We start from the raw sequence: 24,333 nt of genomic DNA, 5'->3' as shown, positions 1-24,333 counted from the left end.
TGAATATTTGAATGTCTCTGCAACAGAAAGTACATTGTGCCTATTATTTTTTTTGCATTTACATTTATGCATTTGGCAGATGCTTTTTTCCAAAGCCACTTACAGGGGAAAACCAATCAAATCCCTCAATCAATCAAATTTTATTTATATAGCGCCAAATCACAACAAAAAGTTATCTCATGACATTTTATATTTAGAGTTGGTCAAAACCAGACTCTAAGCCAATTTATAGAAACCCAAACAGAATATATATATATATATATATATATATATATATATATTTTTTTTTCTTTTGTTTGTTTTTTTTCAAAATACAAGTTGGTTATATTATTTCAGTGTGTATATAAGTACTTTCTGAACATTTTGATCACATTTCAACAATACCGTGATAACGATGATAACTGTGATCATTTTGGTCACAATAACTGTGTTACGAAATTTTCATATCGTTACATCCCTAGATCCGATTATTACAATAATGTGATTATCAGATTTTTATGGTCATGTAAACAGACTCAGTGTCAAATAGGTTTTTTTTTTTTTGTTACTTGCAGGTTCATGACTTTATTGAAGGAGTTCTCTGGTATTTCCAAAGAGTTGTCTGTCGATCTGATGACAAAGTGATGACGCTTTAGTGATTTTTTACAACAGAACTATCCTCCCAATCTTTACTGCTGATAATCTCACGAAGGAATGTGTCTGATCATCCACCACTCCCACTGCACTGAATCCTGTCCACCCCAGCACATCGTAATCATTAATTAAGTTATGTAACGGGGTGAAATATGCAAATGTAGGCCATTAAAACTGACTGATTACACAATGCCCCTGCTTTTAACACAGATTTATTTACCCGTGAATCACCATGAGTCTGGAGACGATCATAATGAACCCTGTTGATCAGACTGTACACACCTTAAAGTTGAACAGGATGTAGAAAAAAGGATAAAACACTACTACTGCCTGTAAAACACTACAGTGTAGACGTATTGGAAGTGTTACACTACGTTCAGACTGCAGCCGAATGTGGCCCAGATCTGATTGTTTTGCTCATATGTGACCTGTATCCCATCTGTTAAAGACAGTTTGAACAGCACAAATCCGACCCAGGCCTCTTTCATATGTGATCCTAAATCCGATACGTATCTGATATTTTGCGATGCGACTTCAGTCTGAACCGTCAGGTCGCATTTATCCGACCTTTACGTCATTGGAATGCGACAAACGTCACAATTCTTCATCCCAGGAGGAGGAGTTGCGGGAAAGACCAACTATCACAAGTCAATTTTCCATTGGACATCTGTGCAAAACTTTACCGATATTTGCTGAATGTCGAAAAAACAGAAGTGCGTGATGTCGGTTTTTCCATTAAATCACAAATGCGATGATTTGTTTATTTATGATCGCAAGATGACATGAGAAGTCATTCCATAAACATGGCGACGAACGTAAATATGGTGTTGATTTACAGATATATTCATTATTATTATTATTATTATTATATATTACCCCTCTATCCTGTACTAAATTTAAAAAAATGATTCAGTTTCCTGGCGTGTCCACACATACCGCACCATGTTTCTTTAAAACTCTTCTTCTTCTCTTGTTTTAATGTGTGTCAACAACAGTTTTTTTTTTTTCACATGACTCTAGTTGCAGAAAAAGGTCTTTCCATTGCCATTTTGCATGATATACTGTACCATTTGCGCTACTCCCCAAAAAACACCTCTTGCCAGCGCAGAAACTTTTAATTGAAAAACAAGAGTTTTGGTGAAATTGTCATTTTTCCATTAGGTAAATTTTATGGGCAAGTTATATTCACACAATTTGAGGGTCAATGGAAAAGTGACTACACTCTTGTTTTTCTTCTTTTCTTCTAGTAGTTTAATTTTAGAGCTGATATCTATCCATTTAAACATGTTTTCTTGATAATAATTAAAATCACTTCAGTTCTTACATCAATATCCATGTCCTTGTACTGACAAAAACAGTGCTTTTAGACATTCCATGTTTTCTTTTCTGTCTGTTTTAGTCACATGACACACACAGGAGTTAGGACTGGATTGCATAACCATTGTTTTTGACGACTTTTGATACTTTGGGTATCATGATACTGTATACAAGGCTATATTTTTTTGTTTGTTTCTTTTTTTGAAAGATTATTTCCTGTAAAAATTGAATTACACCACAAATATGCATGAATACTAAACAAATTTTATTTGCTCAGAACAGGATCTGTTGCTTCATCACAAAACGTTCCTCTGTAAAATCTTAAAATATGTTTGACAGACATTACAGTTTCACATCCTGCTCAAATGTTCATATTCTATTGGTTGTGAAAAGACTGCGTAGAAGACAGTCCCTGACTCATCCAACATCAGAACATTATTTTTGTGCAAAAAAGGAACTAACATCTGCCTCCTTCAGACAGTAAAAGGGCTTTAGGATGCTTGAAATAAACATTATTTAACAGAAAGTGTTAAATAATAAAATATAAACCAAAAAGAAAAACAAAAATGAACCTTCACCGTATCTGCATTTGAGTAAATACCTAAAAATATCGATACAGGACTTTTTAATATCGATACAGTATAGTGAAATGACATATTGTGGAACCGATATTTTCTTCCACCCCTAACTAGGGGTGTATATTAATAGTGAATTATTGTATATGTTTATTTATTTACACATAATGATGCATATGTAATATGTGGATGTATATTATTTCTGTCTTATTGTGAAATTGAAACAGCATTGTACATAGAGTGCACCAAGGTTATTATCGTTAACGAAAACTAACGAAATGACGAAAACTAGAATTGAAAAATCATTTTCGTTAACTGAAATAAATAAAAACTATAATTAAAAGAAAAAACGATAACAAACTGAAACTGTATTGTGTGCTTATAAAACTAACTGAAACATAAAAATTATGGATAAAATTCCCTTTGTTTTTGTCTTTGTCAATGTCAGATTGATATGAAATCGATTTATTTCGCTCCAGCAATTTTAACTGCTGGCACCACACGAAACTTCACGGTCCGTCACTTGTGGTTTCCCCACTCTACCTGGAAACATGGAGACTAAAGTTGGGAGAAAGCAGCAGAGTCCTGTCTGGGATTTATATGAATACGACGACAGAGAAGAAGAGAAAAGAGACAACAAAACTAAAACTAAGCATTTCGAAAAAAAATGAAAACTAATAAAAACCAGCAAACCTGCTCTAAAAACGAATGAAAACTAACGGAATTAGAGAAAAAAAAAAAGTCCAAACTAAATAAAACTAAACTAGAATGAAAAATCCAAAACTATTGTAACCTTGGTCTGCACAAGCTCGAAATCAGTCAATCAAAACTATGACCTGTACGCTGTAATGTACATGTGTAAATGATAAATGGAGGCAGAATGTTGTTAAAATCGCTCTTATTTTTCTTAAGAAATCTCAGGTTGTTCATGTTGTTCACATTTTTTACAGGATACTTTGTCGATGTAAACATTTTCACAGTATAATTTCCATTTCTTCACTGTTTTTATTTTGCTGGTCCGGCCCATCTCAGGTCATACTGGACTGGATGTGGCCTCTGGACTGAAATGACACCCCTGCTGCAGATTTGACACCAGCCTGACCCTCGTCTAGACAGTCTTTAATGCTCCTGTCATGCACGTACTGACCCATCCTCCTCCTCCTCCTCTGTGCCATTTCAGATCCCGTCAGCCTGACTGATCTGGTCGTCATCCTGATTAACATCATGTACCAACACCCTACGCCTCCCCACGGCGACGCCTCACACCCAGGTGGGGCGCCACATAAACCACGTCACCCAGTCTCTGCTTCCTCTGTGGCGTTCGTCCAGAGTCTGGGATCAGGAACTGAAAGAGCGTGGTGACCCTCCCTATTCAGCACTCCTTCCACCCTATCTTTTATCTCTTAACCTTGTACTGAGTCAGCTGCTGCTCTGGCTCCGGCTCCTACTAGACCTTGCTTTATTGCCCTTTTCATTCTCTGGAATTACACTGCAGCAACTTTCCTGCCAGTGATCAATAGTGTCTCCTCTCCTGACCTTGTCTCTGGATCCTCTGCTTTAGCTGCTACAGACGCTCATTCTGAACAAGTCGTAGATTTATATCAATACGTGTCCAGTGTCATGGAAATGATGTCGGCTCCAAGTAAACAGTACGGAGCGTCCACAACTCAGAGTGGATCTTAAAGGAGTCATATTTAGCTTTTTTTTAAAAATGGAATTCTTCATTTTACTGATCAAAGACTCCACAACTAATTTATAATCATTGTGCTTTTCAACATCTGCATCATCTGCTAATACCTGTTAAAGAGAAAAAAAAAGCATTTAGGTGCATTATTGATCAGGGTTAATATTATAGTTTATGGAAAATAAGAGTAAAAGTCAGGGTTTGTTCACATTTTTCAAGCACTTTTCAGGGTCATAACACATATCTACATGAATACATATACTGATGATTATTATGTTCACTTTTTATCACAGTCATGTGCATTGTATTATGCTATAAACATCTAAAACTGTGTTTCATAAAAGCAAAACTTTAGAAACTAGAAGCACTCGGAGAGCGCAGACCTCCGCCAAGGCAGATCAGTGAGCCCACGTGGCCCCTCCCACCACCCCAGATCACCACCAAAATTTAATCATTTGTTCCTTGTGCCAGTATCAACATTTCCTGAAATTTTCATCCAAAATCCGTCCATAACTTTTTGAGTTATCTTGCACACAGACAGACAAAAACATAACCTCCTTTGGTGGAGGTAATTAAAGGAGAGCATAAAGTTTTATCAAAAAAAAAAAAGGAAGCCACTTTGTGTTCTTTGGGCAAAGATTAAAGGAGTGATATTTAGCTTTTTTAGCTCACCAGCTGACAGGCCGTAAGCTGTTGTCGTCATGTGGTGTCTGGCGTCTGTTACATAACTTTCAATCGTCTTCTTCTCCGAAACTACAATTCTGATTGACTTCAAATTTGGTATACAGCTTCTTTATGATGACGTCAACAAAAGTTAGTGGAATTATTTGGATCCAGATCTGATTCTGGATTTGGAGTGACTTTGAAAAATTTCCCCATTATAAGAGATAGGAAGTGGATGGACGCAATAATATCCTCTGGTACGTCTGTCCATCACCTAACCCTCTGGACCACACAGCCCCCCCAAATACCATGGTAGATGACCTGTCTTCAAATACCATATTTTCATTCTAAAGGCATTCAGGCACCCTTTGCTGCATATAGATCCTTAAAGTCCTTCCATTGTTATTTGATGGTTACATACTTTCAGATATATATTGCCAACACATTTCACTACAATTTATGGCCAGAGTTGACCCATGGTCAGTCAATCAAGCCATTATTGTATGTACATTGTTTCTAGAATAATATGTGTGAAACACTTGTTTCAACAAAGCCAGGTCTGTCAAAGAATAAATCCCAACTGTCCATGCTTTCAGCTGGGGCTATTTCTGTAATAGAATAAATACACAGAAGTGGGTGAGAATAAATGACATCTGGATACATTTCCCAAAGCTTTTCATTTGGCCGCTAAGCTACAGGGCCATTGGTCTGATTTTTACCTCCGCCAAGGAGGTTATGTTTTTGTCGGCATTGATTTGTTGGTCTGTCTGTTTGTCTGTCTGTCCTTGTGCAAGATGACTCAAAAAGTTATGGATTTGGATGAAAATTTCAGGAAATGTTGGTGTTTTTTTTTTTTTTTTAACTCAACCTGTTTTTCATGGAGTTACAAAACTGTCCACTCAGCTACACCATGATTTTTATCCTTGAAGCAAAGAAACAGGTATTTAAAACCCAATATCATAAAGTGATCTGAAAACAGTGAAATGAAACCATGTTTAATGCAGCTTATCTGATGTTTTCTCACATTTTAACATATTCTAATACTAATTATTACTCACTTCATGGAGATAATATGCAAAAAATAAATATTAACAATTGATTTCCACTCAAGAACCAATCAAGAACAGCAAAGTTACAGTAATGGTATGAATTGCAGTTTATGAGATGATGCATAAGTGTCCACTGTGTCGGCTGATATGGAACTAAAACAACAAAACCCATGAATATACAAGAGTAAAGCTGTAGAGTAACTGTCCACTGGAGTGACCACTATGCATGAAAGGGTTAAAATGGAATTCTTCTTTTTACTGATCAGAGACTCCACAACTAATCAGTCCAATCCAATCCAACAATCATTGTGTTTTTCAACGTCTGCATCATCTGCTGGTACCTGTTAAAGACAAAAAAAAAAAAAAAAAAAAACAAGGTTTCAGGTGCATTATTGATCAGGGTTAATATTATTGATTATGGAAAAAAAGAGTAGAAGTCGGGGTTCGTGCACATTTTTCAAGCACTTTTCAGGGTCATAACACATCTACAGGAATACAGATACTGGTGATGATTATTTTCACAAAACCATCATATGTAATAATACAACACAGACAGAGGCCAGTCTTCTGCGCAGTCACTACTTTGATTTGTCATATTTGAAGGGTTTGATGCAGAGCGGGGTTTCTCACAGTTCTTTTACTGAAGTACAGCTTCTGAATACTTGCTCCACAGTGGATATTTGCTGAATTGTGTTGGAATAGACTTGCTTACTCCACATTTAAGACTACATTTTAATCATACGTGAAAGACGGCATGACACAGTTTCATAGGAGTGAAGATGATGCGTTAAAGTGGGAGTTTGTACAACGGTGAATCGCAGCTGACACATGCATTACAAACTCCCTCGTAAGGTTAAACCCCTGCTTACCTTTCACTATTCAAGACCGTTTACTCTGCATATCAATATTTAATAAAGGCTTAGTTTTAGTTGACATGTTTTCTCTCACACCTGAGCATATTTTCCCTGCGGTCTGGGAAATACCATCCGTACCAGTGGGAGGAGTGTAAACCGAAAACAGACAATACAGGCATTAAAATGAGTAACTTTTCATGATTACTGCACATAAAAGTTAAAGTTAAAGTCAGCTTTACTGTCAGTTTTACCATATGTACATCATATAGAAGACTGAAAAACTGCCAAAAAACGCCCCATGGTGCAAAATGAACAGGAAAAAATATAAAATGAATACAAAATAAAATACACCCATGAACAAAGTAGAACTATAAACATAGAATATAACTATAAACAGCAGGAGTTTGAGGAGACAACAGTTAACCCACAGTGCTTCAGTTTCAGACTCACAGTTTGTCTTTTCTGGATTGGGATTGTCTCTGTCAACTCACCATATAGTTTTTGTTAGTAAGTTTTTTATTTTTAATCTTATCAATTACTCGAAATTTCAGGCAACCCCATTTGAATTCCAGGTGACCCCATGTGGGGTCGCCTGGAATTTCTAGTGATTGATTAAAAAAAACAAAAAAACTTACTAACTAGAAAAGCACTCGGAGAGCGCAGACCTCTGCCAAGAGGGATCATCCCCCCCCCCCACCCCCCCGATCACCACCAAAATTTAATCATTTGTTCCTTGTACCAGTATCAACATTTCCTGACAATTTCATCCAAATCCGTCCACAACTTTTCAAGTTAGTTTGACCACGGACAGACAGACAAACAAACCAACGCCGGCAAAAACAGAACCTCCTTGGTGGAAGTAATAAAAAATATATAGTGAGTTGACAGAGACAATCCCAATCCATAAAAGACAAACTGTGAGTCTGAAACTGAAGCACCGTTTCTGCTGTTTATCTGTCAAATGTTCATTGTGGTCTGTTTATGTCTGGGGTCTGGACTCACCAGAAATGTGTGATGTTAACCCTTTCATGCACAGTGGTCACTACAGTGGACAGGTACTCTACAGCTGTTCTCTTGTATATTCATGGGTTTTGTTGTTCTTTTCCTGTTTTTTTTTTTTCTTTTAACACATATCTTTGTTAAAGTTTTAAGACACTACATATCTTTTCTGACATGAATTGGTAACATTATGTAGATCTCTCCTGAGCATAAACCCCCAGAATCACAAGCTCTCCCCATAGTTTTCACACAGTTTATCAGTAAATACATGTTTCTGTGCATCAAAAATGAAACGTGTGGTGTCCAGCTGAGTGGACATTTTTGCAACTTCATGAAAAATAGGTTCACAAGAATTTTTTTTTCATTACTATTTTTTTAATGTATTTTTAAAATTATTTTTATTTATTTATTTTTTTAAAATATATTTTTCAGAAGAACATTTTCAATCACATTGTTTTTTTCATGCCTAAAGAGTAATAAAAACACTCAGGAAAAAAATTTGATTAAGGTTCTCATAATTCATGCATGAAAGGGTTAAAATGGAGTCACGAACCAAAAAAGGTTGGGAACCACTGGAACTAGAAAAGCACTCAGAGAGCGCAGACCTCCGCTAAGGCAGATCAGTGGGCCCCTGTGCCCCCCCCACCCCAGATCACCACCAAAATGTAATCATTTGTTCCTTGTCCCAGTATCAACATTTCCTGAAAATTTCCTGAGAATCCTTCCATAACTTTTTGAGTTATCTTGCTAACAAACAAACAGACAAACCAACCCTGGCAAAAACAGAACCTCCTCGGCGGAGGTAATAAGGTTTGGTATTTTATTGTCAGCTGGTGCAAAATATCACTTCATGAACTAGAAAAGCATTCAGAGAGCGCAGACCTCCGCTAAGGCAGATCAGCCCCCCCCCCCCCCATCACCACCACCATTTAATCATTTGTTCCTTGTGCCAGTATCAACATTTCCTGAAAATTTCATCCAAATCCTTCCAGAACTTTTTTCGTTATCTTGCTAACAGACAAACAAACCCTGATGAAACATAACCTTCTTGGCGGACGTAATAAGTGGAATGGATGAAAGAATACCTTGACCTGCAGTCAGAGACACAGTAAAAGTAACTAAACTGGATGTATTCACACACACATACAGTAATACAGTAGTACTAATGAGCAGTGAATGCACTAATGGAAACAAATCGACATCAGGACGCAAAGACGGGCTCAGTTGTGAAGTTGTTAAACATGAGAAAATGAGCAGCGATCAGTTAAATTGAAGCGATTAATAAAGGGAATTCATTTTAATTACCAACAAACAAATGTAATTAAGTCTGACTCTAAAGCGTAATGACTTGGTTTGATGTGTTTGGGGCCAGACTCCCTGTCGCCCAGCGCTTTGGTGATGGAGGTTCTGTGGACGCTGTGTGAAAGGACCGAATGCGCCGCTGAATGTCTGTACGGGACGCCGGTTCTGGAGACGCTGCTGGGTCCGGTTCTGGCTCTGCTCGATGGACAACAGGTCAAACACACTCTCACGTACACGACCAGTGCTAACATGGCAGGAAATACAACAAATGTAGGAGTTTCATACGGTTCAATACAGTCACAGAAAAAATGACTAGACCATCAAAAGTGAGCAAAAACAATGGTTCTGCAATCAAGTATTAACTCCTGTGTGGATCATGTGACTAAAACAGACAGAAAAGAAAACATGGAATGAATAAAAGCACTGTTTTTGTCAGGACAATGCCATAGATATTGATGGAAGAACTGAAGTAATTTTGGTTTTTATCCAGAAAACATGTTAAATGGATAGATATCAGCTCTGAAATTAAGCTATGAGCTGTTTTTGTAGGTATCATTATATTTGTCCAAACAAATGGACCTTTAGTTGGAGCAGGCATTAAAATGAGCAAGAAACTGAAGAAAACAAGGGTGGGCAAAGAATTTTTTCCACAACTGTAATAAACAAAACATTAGTAAGTGCAAGAAAAAACTGGGTGAAGTGCATTTGTAGCAAACAGGAGGATAGAACAAAATAAATGGGATTTGTTTAAGGAGAGAAGAAAAACAAGAGTGTAGTGGCTTTTCCATCGACCCTCAAATTGCGTGAATATAACTTACACATCAAAATGTACTTAATGGAACGACAATTTCACCAAAACTCTTGTTTTTTGACTAAAAGTTTTTGCGCTGGCAAGAGGTGTTTTTTTTTTTTTTTTTTTTTTTTTTCGGGTGTAGAGCAAATGGTGTATCACACAAAACTGCAGTGGAAAGACCTTTTTCTGCAACTAGAGTCACGTGAATACAAAGAAAAACAGACGTTGACGGACGTTAAAACGAGAAGAAGAAGAGTTTTAAAATAAACGTGGTGGTATGTGTGGACACACCAGGAAACTGAGTCATTTTTTAATTTAGTACGAGATAGAGGGGGAATATATAAGAATAACAATGAATATATCTGTAAATCAACACGTTTATGGAATGACTTCTGGTGTCAATAAAGAAACAAATCATCGCATTTGTGATTTAATGGAAAAACCGACATTACGCACTTCTGTTTTTTTTTACGTTTAGTAAATATCGGTAAAGTCTTACGCAGATGTATCAGTTTCTACATATAAACTGAGTTTCTGTTGGTGGTAAACACTTCAGCAGTTATTTATGTAAGAACTTTATTATGACAGAGCTGTATAAAATGACTTCAGGGATGTTTACAACCTAAGGAGATGAAAATTCTGTGCAAGATGTTGAATAATTAACGCTGAATACTTAAATTTTTTTAATTGTAAGATTTGCCTAAACCAGGGTCTGCAGCCCATGGCCCCATGGCCAAATGGGGCTCTGTAGCCCCCCTATACCAAAAAACATAAGAAATATTTTTAATGAAATGAATAAATCAATATTGTTTTTAACATTGCTGTAGGAATAAATCTATTCTAACATTGTCCTTCTGCAGAAATATGCATGGACTTGAGCTGATGTAATGACATTTCATTAGATCAGCTAAAGTCTGTCATGTTCTATTGTTTGCCAAATTCAACAAGACATACTTATTTTTTATATGTTCATAGTTTATCAGTTTCAGAATAGCATATAAACTTAGAGTCCAATTTTTTTATTATTATTATTATTATTATTATTATTATTATTATTATTTAAAATTAGCCTTTTTCTTCAGTACACAATGTATTTATTTATTTTTTTGGGAATAGTGCGCAACAACAACAACAACAACAACAACAGCAACATCTTCATATATTTTTTATGTAGTAGTAAACATTGTAAACATTGCATTATTGTAAAGTAAATGCAACGTTAAATAACAAACTCTTTTTTTTTTTTTTTTTTTTCATGGCTCCAGTTAGATTTCTTTCATCTGTTTCAGGTGAAAAATGACTTTGCCCTTTCCTTCACTAACCCAGTTTAATATCTTATGAGAAGCTGTTTGTTTTGGAATTACAGGAACAACACTTAGATTATCATTAACCTTTATCTAACCAGGAAAAAATGACTCTTTGAGATTAAAAAAATCTGTCCTCGCCAAAACAGCAGCAGCAGAAGTTCCAGAAAATGGACATTTCAGCCACACATCCACACTAAAAATTAAACAGGTTTAACGTTGACTCTAAGATCATACTTGAACCCAAAAATATCTGTACGCCGTCCTAAGAAGAAACATGTTATTTATTTTATTCCAGCAGGACAGTTCCATCATTTGTTCCCCTCTTTTATTCACAATAATAATAAAAAAACAATAGTCGTGGAAGTGCGTGTAACTCTGTTGGTTCCTTGGTTTCTGAAGTTACTCAGTTTAATGCTCTGTCTGTTTTTCTGTGAATTTCACTTGCAGTTGAAGCTAATTTGAGCCGTTTCTTCTCCTCTGGTTCACAGGTGAAATTCAAGTCTCCTGCATGGACGCTGACTCTCATCGCTGACGTTCTTGCTCGCATCGCAAACACTGACAGAGGATTATCTATGTTCCTACATGAAAAAAATGTAATCGTATCCAACAGTGAGAGGTGAGACTGAATTATGAAGAAAAACCAAATATGAGCGACTTCTTTCATATTTTTCATGGCACACACAAGTCATCCACCTGTAGAATATGTCCGTAATCTGTATATTATGTCTGTACCACTCAAATATATCCAGTATTACGTCTATTAACATATTCATTGGACTTTAAAACTGTAGATTGTAATGTTTATTTATCTGTATATAATAATCCATATCGTTAGCCTCGTAGCATAACTGCCTAACTCATCCACTATATGGACAAAAGTATGTGGACACGTTGAATTCAGGTGTTTCTTTTCTGACAAAACATTCATTCATTCATTTTCTGAACCTGCTATATCCTCACTAGGGTCACAGGGGTCACTTGGAGCCTATCCCAGCTACACAGGGAAACAAAATAAAAAATAAAACAATCATGACTAATGTCAGAAGATAGTTTTATATTGGGATAAATATCATTGCATTGTTTAGTTTGGTTTAAATTGTTATCTTTGCTTCTAAAATGCCTCAGAGATGGTTTTTACTTAATTTCTCTCAACACTGATTTTATTATTTTGTTTTTTTTTAATCCATGACTATGATTTTAAATGTTCTTCCTCTGAATTTCTAAAATATTTTTCGTGCTATGACTGTAAAAATAAAATTTCTATCATGACTAACCATCTACTTTTTTTTTTGAGTGTGTTTTGCTCATTATGACACTAAAATTAATTTCACCTCATTACAGCATTAGCTTAAAGAAAGACAGTAGGAATAAAATAATAATATACAAAGTACAACAAAAATATAAACAGAATAAAAGAAAAAGAGTATGTGTAAGTGTATGTCAGGGCGGGAGAGTGTGTGTATGAGAAGTATTTAAATACACTGTAAGAAGTACGAGCAGATTCCTGGAGTTTTCTTGGTAAACTTCACATATGACAGTCTGTCTTCTATCTGTTTTCAGCATCTCTGCCTTTGTCCGTTTTCTTTCTCCTCTACAGAACGTTCGCTGCTCATGTCATTGTACAGTTCACCCTGAAGCTGCTGGATAAGGACATCCCGGCGCTCACTGAATCAGATATTTCTTATCCGTTATGTGGAGCCTTTATATTCGTCTGTCGACAGATATACAACACCTGCGAAGGTCTGCAGGTTCTCCGACCCTACGGCCTGCACAAGGCTGTAGCTGCGGCGTGGAAACAGGTACCTGCACTCACTTTATCTGGATCTGTGGTACACCTTTAGCTCTGCTACACTAGCACCGTCCTCTGACGTGAGTAAAATATGCACATTTTAGCATGTAACATTTGACCCAGCACAAAAAATATTAATGCATATTAACCAGTGTTGCTGTTAATCATTGACATATGCCATACAGCAAAAATAAAAAATAAGTAATTAAATTTTTATATGGTATATTTAAAAAAACAAAAAAAAGGTTTCTGTGTTTTTTTCGTCAAAAAAAATGGTTTGTTTACATTACAAACGTGGCATTTAAAGGGTAAAAAAATAACAGTTCTTGAGCATTTGTTTTATGTTTATAGCTCAAGTTGATTAAATCCAAAAATTAAATAAAGTTAAAAACAAACTGTATGAAAAACGTTTAGACATTACAGCAGTACAGCACAGATTATTCAAGATTTAAAAGTAGATTTTCCATTTGTGCATGTACACATAGGACTTCTTATGCGGTCGTTCAGGGAGTCACATAAAAGATGCTAGAAAAAACATAAAAAGTCCACGTACATCTTTAAAAAAAACAAAAAACTATATATATATATATATATATATATATATATATATATATGTATGTATATGTATATATATATATATATATATATATATATATGTATATGTATGTGTATATATATATATATATATATATATATATATATATATATATATATATATATATATATATATATATATGTATATATATATATGTATATGTATGTGTATATATATATATATATATATATATATGTATATGCATAAAAAACAATAAAAGTACATAAAAAACGACTCAGGAGACAATAAAATGAATAAAATAAATACACTGCAAGGAGGTAGTCAGTCTAAACAAGCTCATATATATATATATATATATATATATATATATATACACACACACACACACGCCTATACATTCATATACACATATATTATATTGCACCATGCCCATTTTCTTTTGCGTTGGCCAACTGCCTCACTGTGGCAGACTTTTGGTGATTAGAAGGACCTCTATTGGCAGGAAACTGGTCAACCTGCTCTGTTTTAATGTAATATCTCAGTGCATTTGCAGCAGGACTGGAGTCATTTTCCCATAAAACACTGTCAAAGATAAGAATATTGAGCCGTTTTCTTCTACAACATCTAGAACTTAAACTGCGTCCTCCTTTAGCTTCATTTAATGACAGCGCTGTTCTGTCTTCATTCACTGGACCAAAAACAGTCCCAGCTGCTGCTCACACACATCATAATCAAACCTCATTGAGTTCGTCTGATACTTTGGCTTCGTCGTGTTGCATCGGCTCTGTTTTAACTCCACAAACAAAACTGAAAAACAAAACTGAATCTTGAATGTGCAACGGAAACTCAACATCCATCCACTTCTGTGACAATAACCTGTAGTTTCTAATATAAACCCGTTTCACTTCCACTCGTGATCTCTTTATAGTCGATATAAAACATCACCTCATGTATTTCTGTGTGAGACGTTTGTCATTTACTGACAAAGTTGAGACACGGAGGCATCCGTCTTACATTTTCCCCCTGTCACTTCCTCTTAACTTTACTCCAGTCTGTGTTAATTATTAAATATGAGCTGGCAGCGTGGACTGAAACTGTCATATCTCACGTCCACATCTGTCACAGAGTGTACTGGGTCCGGCCTGTGCAGACAACAGCACCACACCTGGATGGTTTTAGGAGGACTGTCAGGGAGGGTCATGCTTTTAAAGTTCACTGGAACAGTCAATGAACTGTCAGGTAGTGGAAGCTGATATATGATGTGGCATTTATACAGTCTTTTATGTCTTTTTTTAACAACTTTATCATTTTTCCGTTACAGCATTGACACCATTAACCCTTTCATGCACAGTGGTCACTACAGTGGACAGCTACTCTCCAGCTGTTCTCTTGTATATTCATGGGTTTTGATGTTTTAGTTCAGCTCAGCCAACACAGTGGACGCTTATACATCATCCCATAAACTGCAATTCATCCCATTACTGTAACTTTGTTGTTCTTGATAAACCTGATCTGCAGTGACATGTTTTAGTGTAAATCAATTATTTGTTACACAAAAAGTTTTTTTTTTTTTTGGTTTTTTTTTTTGCATATTACCTCCATGAAGTGAGTATTAACTAGCAGTAGAATATGTTAAAATGTGAGAAAACATCAGATTAGTAGGACTAAAATCTTTTCATTTGTTTTTATCTCACTTTCTGATATTGGGTTTTAAACACGTTTCTTTGCTTCAAAAATTAAACGCGTGGACATTTTTGTAACTTCATGAAAAAAAACTCAAGTGCTTTTTTTTTTCATGCCTAAGGGGGGATAAAAACAAGAAGAAAGAAAAAAAATCTTGACCATGGTTGTCATAATTCGTGCATGAAAGGGTTAAGGCATTTCTTACAAAATTTATGACCCCCCCCCCCCCCCACTCCACCCATGTGGCATCCCCACAAATATAAACACGTGCGTATCAAATGTGTCACAGCACGATTACAGATCCAGCAGTTTTTACCTCATAAAATTACTGCCTTCTTGTCAGTTATAGTAAAACAATAAGAAAAACACGATTCTACATCATAAATTGGTGTAAAGATTCATTCAGGAAGTAGAGTTGAGCAGGTTTCACCCATAAAATGAGGATTTTTTTTTGGTTTTTTGTGGGTGTGGTCAAGGGTGTCACAGATGGACAGCCCACTACTTCTTCATTCATAACTTTCGAACCGAACAAGTTTTTTACTTTAACATCTTTATTTATGATTTTTCCACAAAAGCATTGACATTATTAAGGCATTTCTGACAAAATTTGTGAATTCGCCCTGCCCCCACCCCGCCCCATCCAGGTGGCATCCCCACAAATACATCCACATTAACACACACGTATCAAACGGGCAAACAGAACACCAAAAAGGAAAAAAAAAAAAAAATTATACACAAGTACAAAAATCAGACAGACCAAAAAAACCCCCAAAACAGACCAAATACCAAATAACACACAAAAATGAACAAAAATTTGAAAACATGAACGCAATTAACAGGAAATGCTAACAAAAAAAGAATAACAAGAACAAAATATGCACAAAAAGGAACACAAATGGGAGAAACATGAATGCAATTAACAGGAAATGACAACAAAAAATAAAAATAAATAAAGAATAAGAACAAAATATGCACAAAAATGAACAATTACATTCGTTTGTCTTTGGTGGTGGACTAATAATAAGGGGGAAGATCCCGCTCATATGTTGTTTTGTTTCTACTTTTAGACCAGTTCGGTTTCAGAGAGGGTTCCAACACCGGTACCTGGAGCCACCGCTGGAACTTCCACCCATGAGCTGCAGAACATGTGAGGCTTTAAAGGCACACTTCATACATGTACACAGATGGTTTTATTAAGGTACTTCATACATGTACACAGATGGTTTTATTAAGGTACTTCATACATGTACACAGATGGTTTTATTAAGGTACTTCATACATGTACACAGATGGTTTTATTAAGGTACTTCATACATGTACACAGATGGTTTTATTAAGCTACTGCATACATGTACACAGATGGTTTTATTAAGCTACTGCATACATGTACACAGATGGTTTTATTAAGGTACTTCATACATGTACACAGATGGTTTTATTAAGCTACTGCATACATGTACACAGATGGTTTTATTAAGGTACTTCATACATGTACACAGATGGTTTTATTAAGGTACTTCATACATGTACACAGATGGTTTTATTAAGGTACTTCATACATGTACACAGATGGTTTTATTAAGGTACTTCATACATGTACACAGATGGTTTTATTAAGGTACTGCATACATGTACACAGATGGTTTTATTAAGCTACTTCATACATGTACACAGATGGTTTTATTAAGGTACTTCATACATGTACACAGATGGTTTTATTAAGGTACTGCATACATGTACACAGATGGTTTTATTAAGCTACTGCATACATGTACACAGATGGTTTTATTAAGGTACTGCATACATGTACACAGATGGTTTTATTAAGGTACTTCATACATGTACACAGATGGTTTTATTAAGGTACTTCATACATGTACACAGATGGTTTTATTAAGGTACTTCATACATGTACACAGATGGTTTTATTAAGGTACTTCATACATGTACACAGATGGTTTTATTAAGGTACTGCATACATGTACACAGACGGTTTTATTAAGGTACTTCATACATGTACACAGATGGTTTTATTAAGCTACTTCATACATGTACACAGATGGTTTTATTAAGCTACTTCATACATGTACACAGATGGTTTTGTTAAGGTACTTCATACATGTACACAGATGGTTTTATTAAGGTACTTCATACATGTACACAGATGGTTTTGTTAAGGTACTTCATACATGTACACAGATGGTTTTATTAAGGTACTTCATACATGTACACAGATGGTTTTATTAAGGTACTGCATACATGTACACAGATGGTTTTATTAAGGTACTTCATACATGTACACAGATGGTTTTATTAAGGTACTTCATACATGTACACAGATGGTTTTATTAAGGTACTTCATACATGTACACAGATGGTTTTATTAAGGTACTTCATACATGTACACAGATGGTTTTATTAAGCTACTGCATACATGTACACAGATGGTTTTATTAAGGTACTTCATACATGTACACAGATGGTTTTATTAAGGTACTGCATACATGTACACAGATGGTTTTATTAAGGTACTTCATACATGTACACAGATGGTTTTATTAAGGTACTTCATACATGTACACAGATGGTTTTATTAAGGTACTTCATACATGTACACAGATGGTTTTATTAAGCTACTGCATACATGTACACAGACGGTTTTATTAAGGTACTTCATACACGTACACAGATGGTTTTATTAAGGTACTGCATACATGTACACAGATGGTTTTATTAAGGTACTGCATACATGTACACAGACGGTTTTATTAAGGTACTTCATACATGTACACAGATGGTTTTATTAAGGTACTTCATACATGTACACAGATGGTTTTATTAAGGTACTTCATACATGTACACAGATGGTTTTATTAAGGTACTGCATACATGTACACAGATGGTTTTATTAAGGTACTTCATACATGTACACAGATGGTTTTATTAAGGTACTTCATACATGTACACAGATGGTTTTATTAAGGTACTTCATACATGTACACAGACGGTTTTATTAAGGTACTTCATACATGTACACAGACGGTTTTATTAAGGTACTTCATACATGTACACAGATGGTTTTATTAAGGTACTTCATACATGTACACAGACGGTTTTATTAAGGTACTTCATACATGTACACAGACGGTTTTATTAAGGTACTGCATACATGTACACAGATGGTTTTATTAAGGTACTGCATACATGTACACAGACGGTTTTATTAAAGAAGATGATGTTAAAAAATTCATAAAAAATGTGAACTTTGATCTACTGTTCACAAAATGTAATGAGATCTATTCTGGGTCACTGGTAATTTATAAAGTCAATTTGGTACGGATTCAAACAATAGTTTTGCTGCGACAGACATGTGAAATTTCACCCATTATAAGGAAATGGGGAAAAAAAAAAAAAATCTGAAAAAATTGTAACTTTGACCTAATTTTCCCAAAATCTAATGACATGTGTTCTGGGTCACTGGCAATTTATAAAGCAAATTTGGTCTGAATTCAACCAATAGTCGTGCTGCGACAGACATTTGAATTTTCACCCATTATAAGTAAATGGGAAAAAAAGATGTAAAAAAATTCATAAAAAATTTTAACTTTGACCTACTTTTCCCAAAATGAAATGAGATCTTTTCTGGGTCACTGGCAATCTATAAACCCAATTTGGTATGAATTCAACCAATAGTTTTGCTGCTTCTGATATGTGAAATTTCACCCATTATAAGTAAATGGGGAAAAAAAAGAATGAAACGAATCATAAAAAATGTAAACTTTTACCTAATTTTCCATAAAATCTAATGGCATGTATTCTGGGTCACTGGCAATCTATAAATCCAATTTGGTCTGAATTCAACCAATAGTTTTGCTGCTAAAGTGTTAACAAACAAATAAACAAACCGACCCTAAAACAATACCCCTAGTCTCCCCTTTGGGGGCGGGGCAAATATGATGTAATGGAGACGTTCAGATTTGGGTCTGATTTTCGGTAAGTTTAGTTAAATATAAAATCAGGTAGTTTTGTACCTGTAGCACAATCGTTGTTGACCCGTGTGGCACTAAGCCCAAAACAAGCTCTTTCTTAATGCATCGTCTGAGTCGAAAAACAAAAATAATGCAGCATCGACCACATCAGAGTTTAACTTCATGTGTTCATGTTTGTCTGGTTGTTGTTTTTTCTTTTATCTGTATTGGACCAAAGCTCTTCGAAGCCGTTTTAATCCTGCCCGTTTGTGGACTCCCAGTATATTAGTGATCTTGGCAGAGGCAGTGTTTTGGATTCAGCTGCAGTGTTATGTTCTGCACTAAATGGGAGGGTGTTAATTATGTCATTTCCCACTTTGTGAGCTGTAACGTTTTATAATTGTGCTCTTATGGGCCCACTGAACCCGCACAATAATAAGATCTGTCAGCACGGCGATGCAGCCACAGACAAGTGAGTCCCTTATTCTCCAAGTAGGAACTCAATAATTTAGCTGTATTAGCTGTATTTTTTATGGCACAAGTCAAAACACAGATGATAACTTTGAAGGAACGCTTTCATAATGTGTGTTATGTTTCATATTTTATAGCCTTTTTACTACGATCACGTAGAAAACAAGTCACACAGCTCTACAATGTCTTAGAAAATATCTGCTTCAGACATTAAATGTGTTACATCGTACATACTTCAATAAGATGAATCTGAAAACAAATGACCAAAGTGCTGGTTCGCTCATGTTTTCAATATATACGATGGTGTTATTCCACATATATGTTGGTTTATGTGCATTTATATAATAGATTTAGAAATGTTCCACTAGACAGAACCTGAAAAGTCAATGTATTGTCATGTGTAGGGGAAGTGTTTCTAGTCAAGAAAATACATTTTGTTGAGTATGCACAACATGAATGTAACAAATAAAACTGTTAATTATCAAAAAAAAAAAGAAGGAACCCAATTGGTCCTCCATTATTAAGTGAAATAACTCATTTCCTCTTGTGTATTTATAATTGCTCTGTAACCAAGCGAAAATAAGTTTTGTCCAATTCCTTGATTAATTGCATGAATTTTCAGTAGAATACTCGAATACTAAAATATTCGATAGCTGCAGCCCTAGTCATGCGCAGACAATAGTTGATTTTCCATGGGACATCTGCGCAAAACTTTACCGATATTTACGAAATGTTGAAAAAACAGAAGTGCGTAATGTCGGTTTTTCCATTAAATCACAAATGCGATAATTTGTTTATTATCGCGAGATTACACGAGAAGTCATTCCATAAACATGGTGACCAATGTAAATATGGTGTTGATTTACAGACATATTCATTACACTGGGTTACAAAGAAATGTTTTTTGCAAGTTGTCTAGGTTTATTCAACTGAATTCAGACCATTTTGCACCGCTAAGTCCAAAAATGACATCTGTTTTTCTCAATCAGGTCAGGTTTTTTTGACTTGATTCCTGTTAGGTACAGTGGTGTATTCAGCGCAGATGTAGCAGAATGCGTCAGATCTTCTAGTCGAAGCCATTTCATTCACCTGTAATATTAAAAAAACCATTCATCATAAATTGGCAAAAGTAAAATCTTCAGAACTTGTTTATTGCAAAAAATATGAAAGAATTTTGTATCATATGATGTGAAAATGCCCATAAATGTAAGCAAAAATGTTCAAAAGCCAATATGTAGCATAGTTCAGAAAGTTGACCTGATTGAGCAAAATGAATGTGATTTTTGGATTCAGCACACCAAAATGATCCTAAATCAGCTCAAAAAACTTAATAAATTTGCTGTTGACCGGTGTTATTATTATATGTTACCCCTCTATCTCATACTAAATTAAAAAATGATTGGGTTTCCTGGTGTGTCCATGTTTCTTTTTAAATTCTTCTTCTCTTGTTGTAACGTCCGTCAACATCCATTTTTTTTAATTCGCCTGACTCTAGTTGTGGAAAAAGGTCTTTCCATTGCAGTTTTGTGTGATATACTCTTTGCACTACGCCCAAAAAAACCACCTCTTGCCAGGGCAAAGAATTTTAATTGAAAAATGAGAGTTTTGGCAGAATTGCCATTTTTTCCATTTAGTAAATTTTTATGCGCAAGTTACATTCGCACAATTTGAGGGTCAGTGATAAAGTGACAAGTGTTTTGAGGTAGATCTGTAGCTCTGAGACAAACATTCCTTTGGAGTTAAACCCATTCTCTTGTTAATTCTCAGAATGTCACATTTTGGCCCAAGACTAGTCGCTTTTCCATTGACCCTCAAATTATGTGAATATAACTTAAAGCTCTACCTACCGATGTGGCATTTCTCACAGCACTTAGTAAAAGTTTGAACATGAACAACCCGCCTCCCTCCAAAGCCCCACCCCCTTCCCGCTGCCTGAGCTCTGAGGCTCCTCCTCCTCTCTCCTCATGCGCGATGGAAACGGAGGAGGAAGCAGAGGTGGAGGTTCGGTCCGTTTTGGCGTGTCCGCGGACCCCTCCCTCAGTAATCAGATGCATCATCCACCTGCCGCAGGCCCGCGGCTCCTGTTCCATCAGTAGACCTGGTCTGTGCAGTACTGGGTCAGGGTCTTCACTGCAGTGCCCAGGGGATGGGCGCGCGCACTGTGAACGCGCGGCCTCCGCGAATTTTCCGTGGACATTTGAGGTTTCATAGTCCATACAGTTATCATCCTACATCATCTTACATGTGTGACACCAGGTACATGTACCTGTATGAGTCCCACCGTCAGAAAAGCTGAGCTTTATGCAGACCTGTTCAGTCCAGTACAGCTGACTTCCGGACTTTTATCTCCATCCTTCATTCATCAGACTCCTGTTTCTTCCCCTCAGTTGTTGTTTCTGTTCATAAATCCGTTTTTTCCCTTCCACATGTGCATGTCAGTTCTATCCAAACACATCCTAGACAGTAGACTGTGGTCAGTGGTCAGTAGACTGTGGTCAGTGGTCAGTAGACTGTGGTCAGTGACAGGAGAAGCAGCAGCAGTGAAGCGTCAGATTCAGAGGGACACATATCGGATGTGAGGCAGCGATAACAGATCGGATGCTGGACGGCCGTAATGGATGATTGACAGGAGGCTCAGTCAGGTTCGGCCAATTATTTCATTCGGACCGACTAAAATGATTGGTCAGACTTTTATTAGAAATATATGAGAATTAAACATTTTTGAGTTTCAATACCTGGCGGATTTCTTTTACATTTTAGTTTGACACACACTTATTAGGAGCATTTTAAGATGACAAAAGAAAAGTGTAAAAATGCCACATCATACGGTATAGCTTTAAGCGTAAAAATTTCCCTAATGGAAAAACGACAATTTTGCCAAAACTCTCATTTTTCAATTAAAATTCTTTGCGCTGGCAAGAGGTGGTTTTTCGGGCATAGCGCAAATAGTATATCATGCAGAACTGCAATGGAAAGACCTTTTTCCACAACTAGTCATGCGAATAAAAAAAAACAGATGTTGACGTATGTTACAACAAGAGAAGAAGAGTTTTAAAAGAATCATGGTGCAGTATGTGTTGACACACCAGGAAACTGAATCATTTTTCAATCCAATCGATTTTTATTTATAAAGCACACATTTAAACAAACCCAAAGGTTTCCAAAGTGCTGTACAGTAAAATAAATGCAATAAAACATAATTAAAAGATAAAATACTAAGATAAAAACACAATGAAATATAATAAATAAGCGATTAATGTATCTTAGAAACTACAACCAACCAGCACTTTTGACTTAATTTTTCTTTATTAGTGGCTCAAATGTGCTTTTATTGTGGAAGCGTTTTACTCGTAGACCAGTGGAATTTACATTTATGCATTTGGCAGAGGCTTTTTTCCAAAGCAACTGACAGGGAAGATTAACAATTTAACTGTCTCTCTCTGCTTCTTTTATAAAACACTTTAAATCAGCCACAGTGGACCAAAGTTCTGTACAGAAGAATAAATACAAACCAAAATAAAAGAATAAAATACAAGAATAGATTAGAAACATAAAACAGCTGTACAATTATAAAAAAAAAATAGTGTCATACAGAAGAATAAAAAAGTAAAATGATAGAATAAAATACAAGAATAGATTAAAAAGACATAAAAACCAGCTGTACAATTTAAAACAGTGAAATAAAAATACCACATAAATCACTACTGGAGGCTATAATCAGTGCTGATAAAGGACAGATGAAAGTTCACCACGCTCTTAGAACTCCTTATATAAAACTATGCAGTGTTCTAATTGGATGGAACACATTAAAACCCTGTCGGACAGTAAAATGTATTATATAACATGATTATTAGGCCAACATTTTTCAATTTATAACATCTGTAACTAGAGGTCAGCTGATTTGTCAAGGCCGATACAGTCACAATAGTTAAAATAGGTTTATTAATCAGATGATACAGTTTATTATCAGAGTTAATCTGAATACTGTATTAATCCCAGGGGAAATTATTGGGTGTTACAGCTAGGGCTGTGTCCTGGCAAGAATCTGACGGTATGATACAGATCACAATACTAGGGTCCCGATACGATATATCGCGATAATATCATGATACTATTAAAAAGGCAATTTTTTTGTTTGTTTCTTCTTTTTAAATGATTATTTCCTGGAAGAATGGAATTACAGCAGAAATCTGCACAAATACGAAACACATTTTTATTTGATCAGAACAGGATCTAATGTTCTATCACAAAATGTTCTCGTGTTCAAACTGAAATCATGTTTTACAGACATTCCAGTTTCAGATCCTGTTCAAATGTTCAGATTCTATTAGTTCACAACTAACATTAGAACAGGATTTGAGTTCAATCCCAACAAAGGAACGAACATTATTGAATAAAAGAGTGTTAAATAATAATGAATAAAATATAAACAAAAAAGAAAAATGAACCTCCACAATATCTGCATTTGAATAAATACCTAAAAATATCGATACAGTACTTTTTAATATCAATACATATCGTGAAATTAAATATCGCGATATATTGCCGAACCAGTATTTTCTTACACCCCTCGTTACAGCTTCTCCGTGCAAATATAATTAAAAGTAGAAGGAAAGAATATATCAATACTACAAACAATATCAAGCCCTAAATATATCTATCTATTGATTGTTTCTTCCGTTCGATCGAT

At 35.5% G+C, this 24,333-nt stretch overlaps 1 protein-coding gene across 2 annotated transcripts in view; it reads left to right on the top strand.

Annotated features, from left to right (window-relative positions):
• The window catches only part of LOC115415447 (protein broad-minded-like), a 183,615-nt gene that overhangs the window by 26,704 nt on the left and 132,578 nt on the right, over positions 1–24,333 (top strand). For both annotated transcript variants that reach the window (XM_030129015.1, XM_030129016.1), the window contains exons 14-18: positions 3,706–3,795; positions 9,147–9,289; positions 11,665–11,792; positions 12,774–12,975; positions 16,272–16,351. In XM_030129015.1, coding sequence (XP_029984875.1) covers positions 3,706–3,795; positions 9,147–9,289; positions 11,665–11,792; positions 12,774–12,975; positions 16,272–16,351 — 643 coding nt within the window. The remainder of the gene's footprint in view (positions 1–3,705; positions 3,796–9,146; positions 9,290–11,664; positions 11,793–12,773; positions 12,976–16,271; positions 16,352–24,333) is intronic.

Source organism: Sphaeramia orbicularis, chromosome 24 (genome assembly GCF_902148855.1).
Source record: "Sphaeramia orbicularis chromosome 24, fSphaOr1.1, whole genome shotgun sequence".
Lineage (NCBI taxonomy): Eukaryota > Metazoa > Chordata > Actinopteri > Kurtiformes > Apogonidae > Sphaeramia > Sphaeramia orbicularis.
This window is presented reverse-complemented; position numbering and strand designations above follow the sequence as displayed.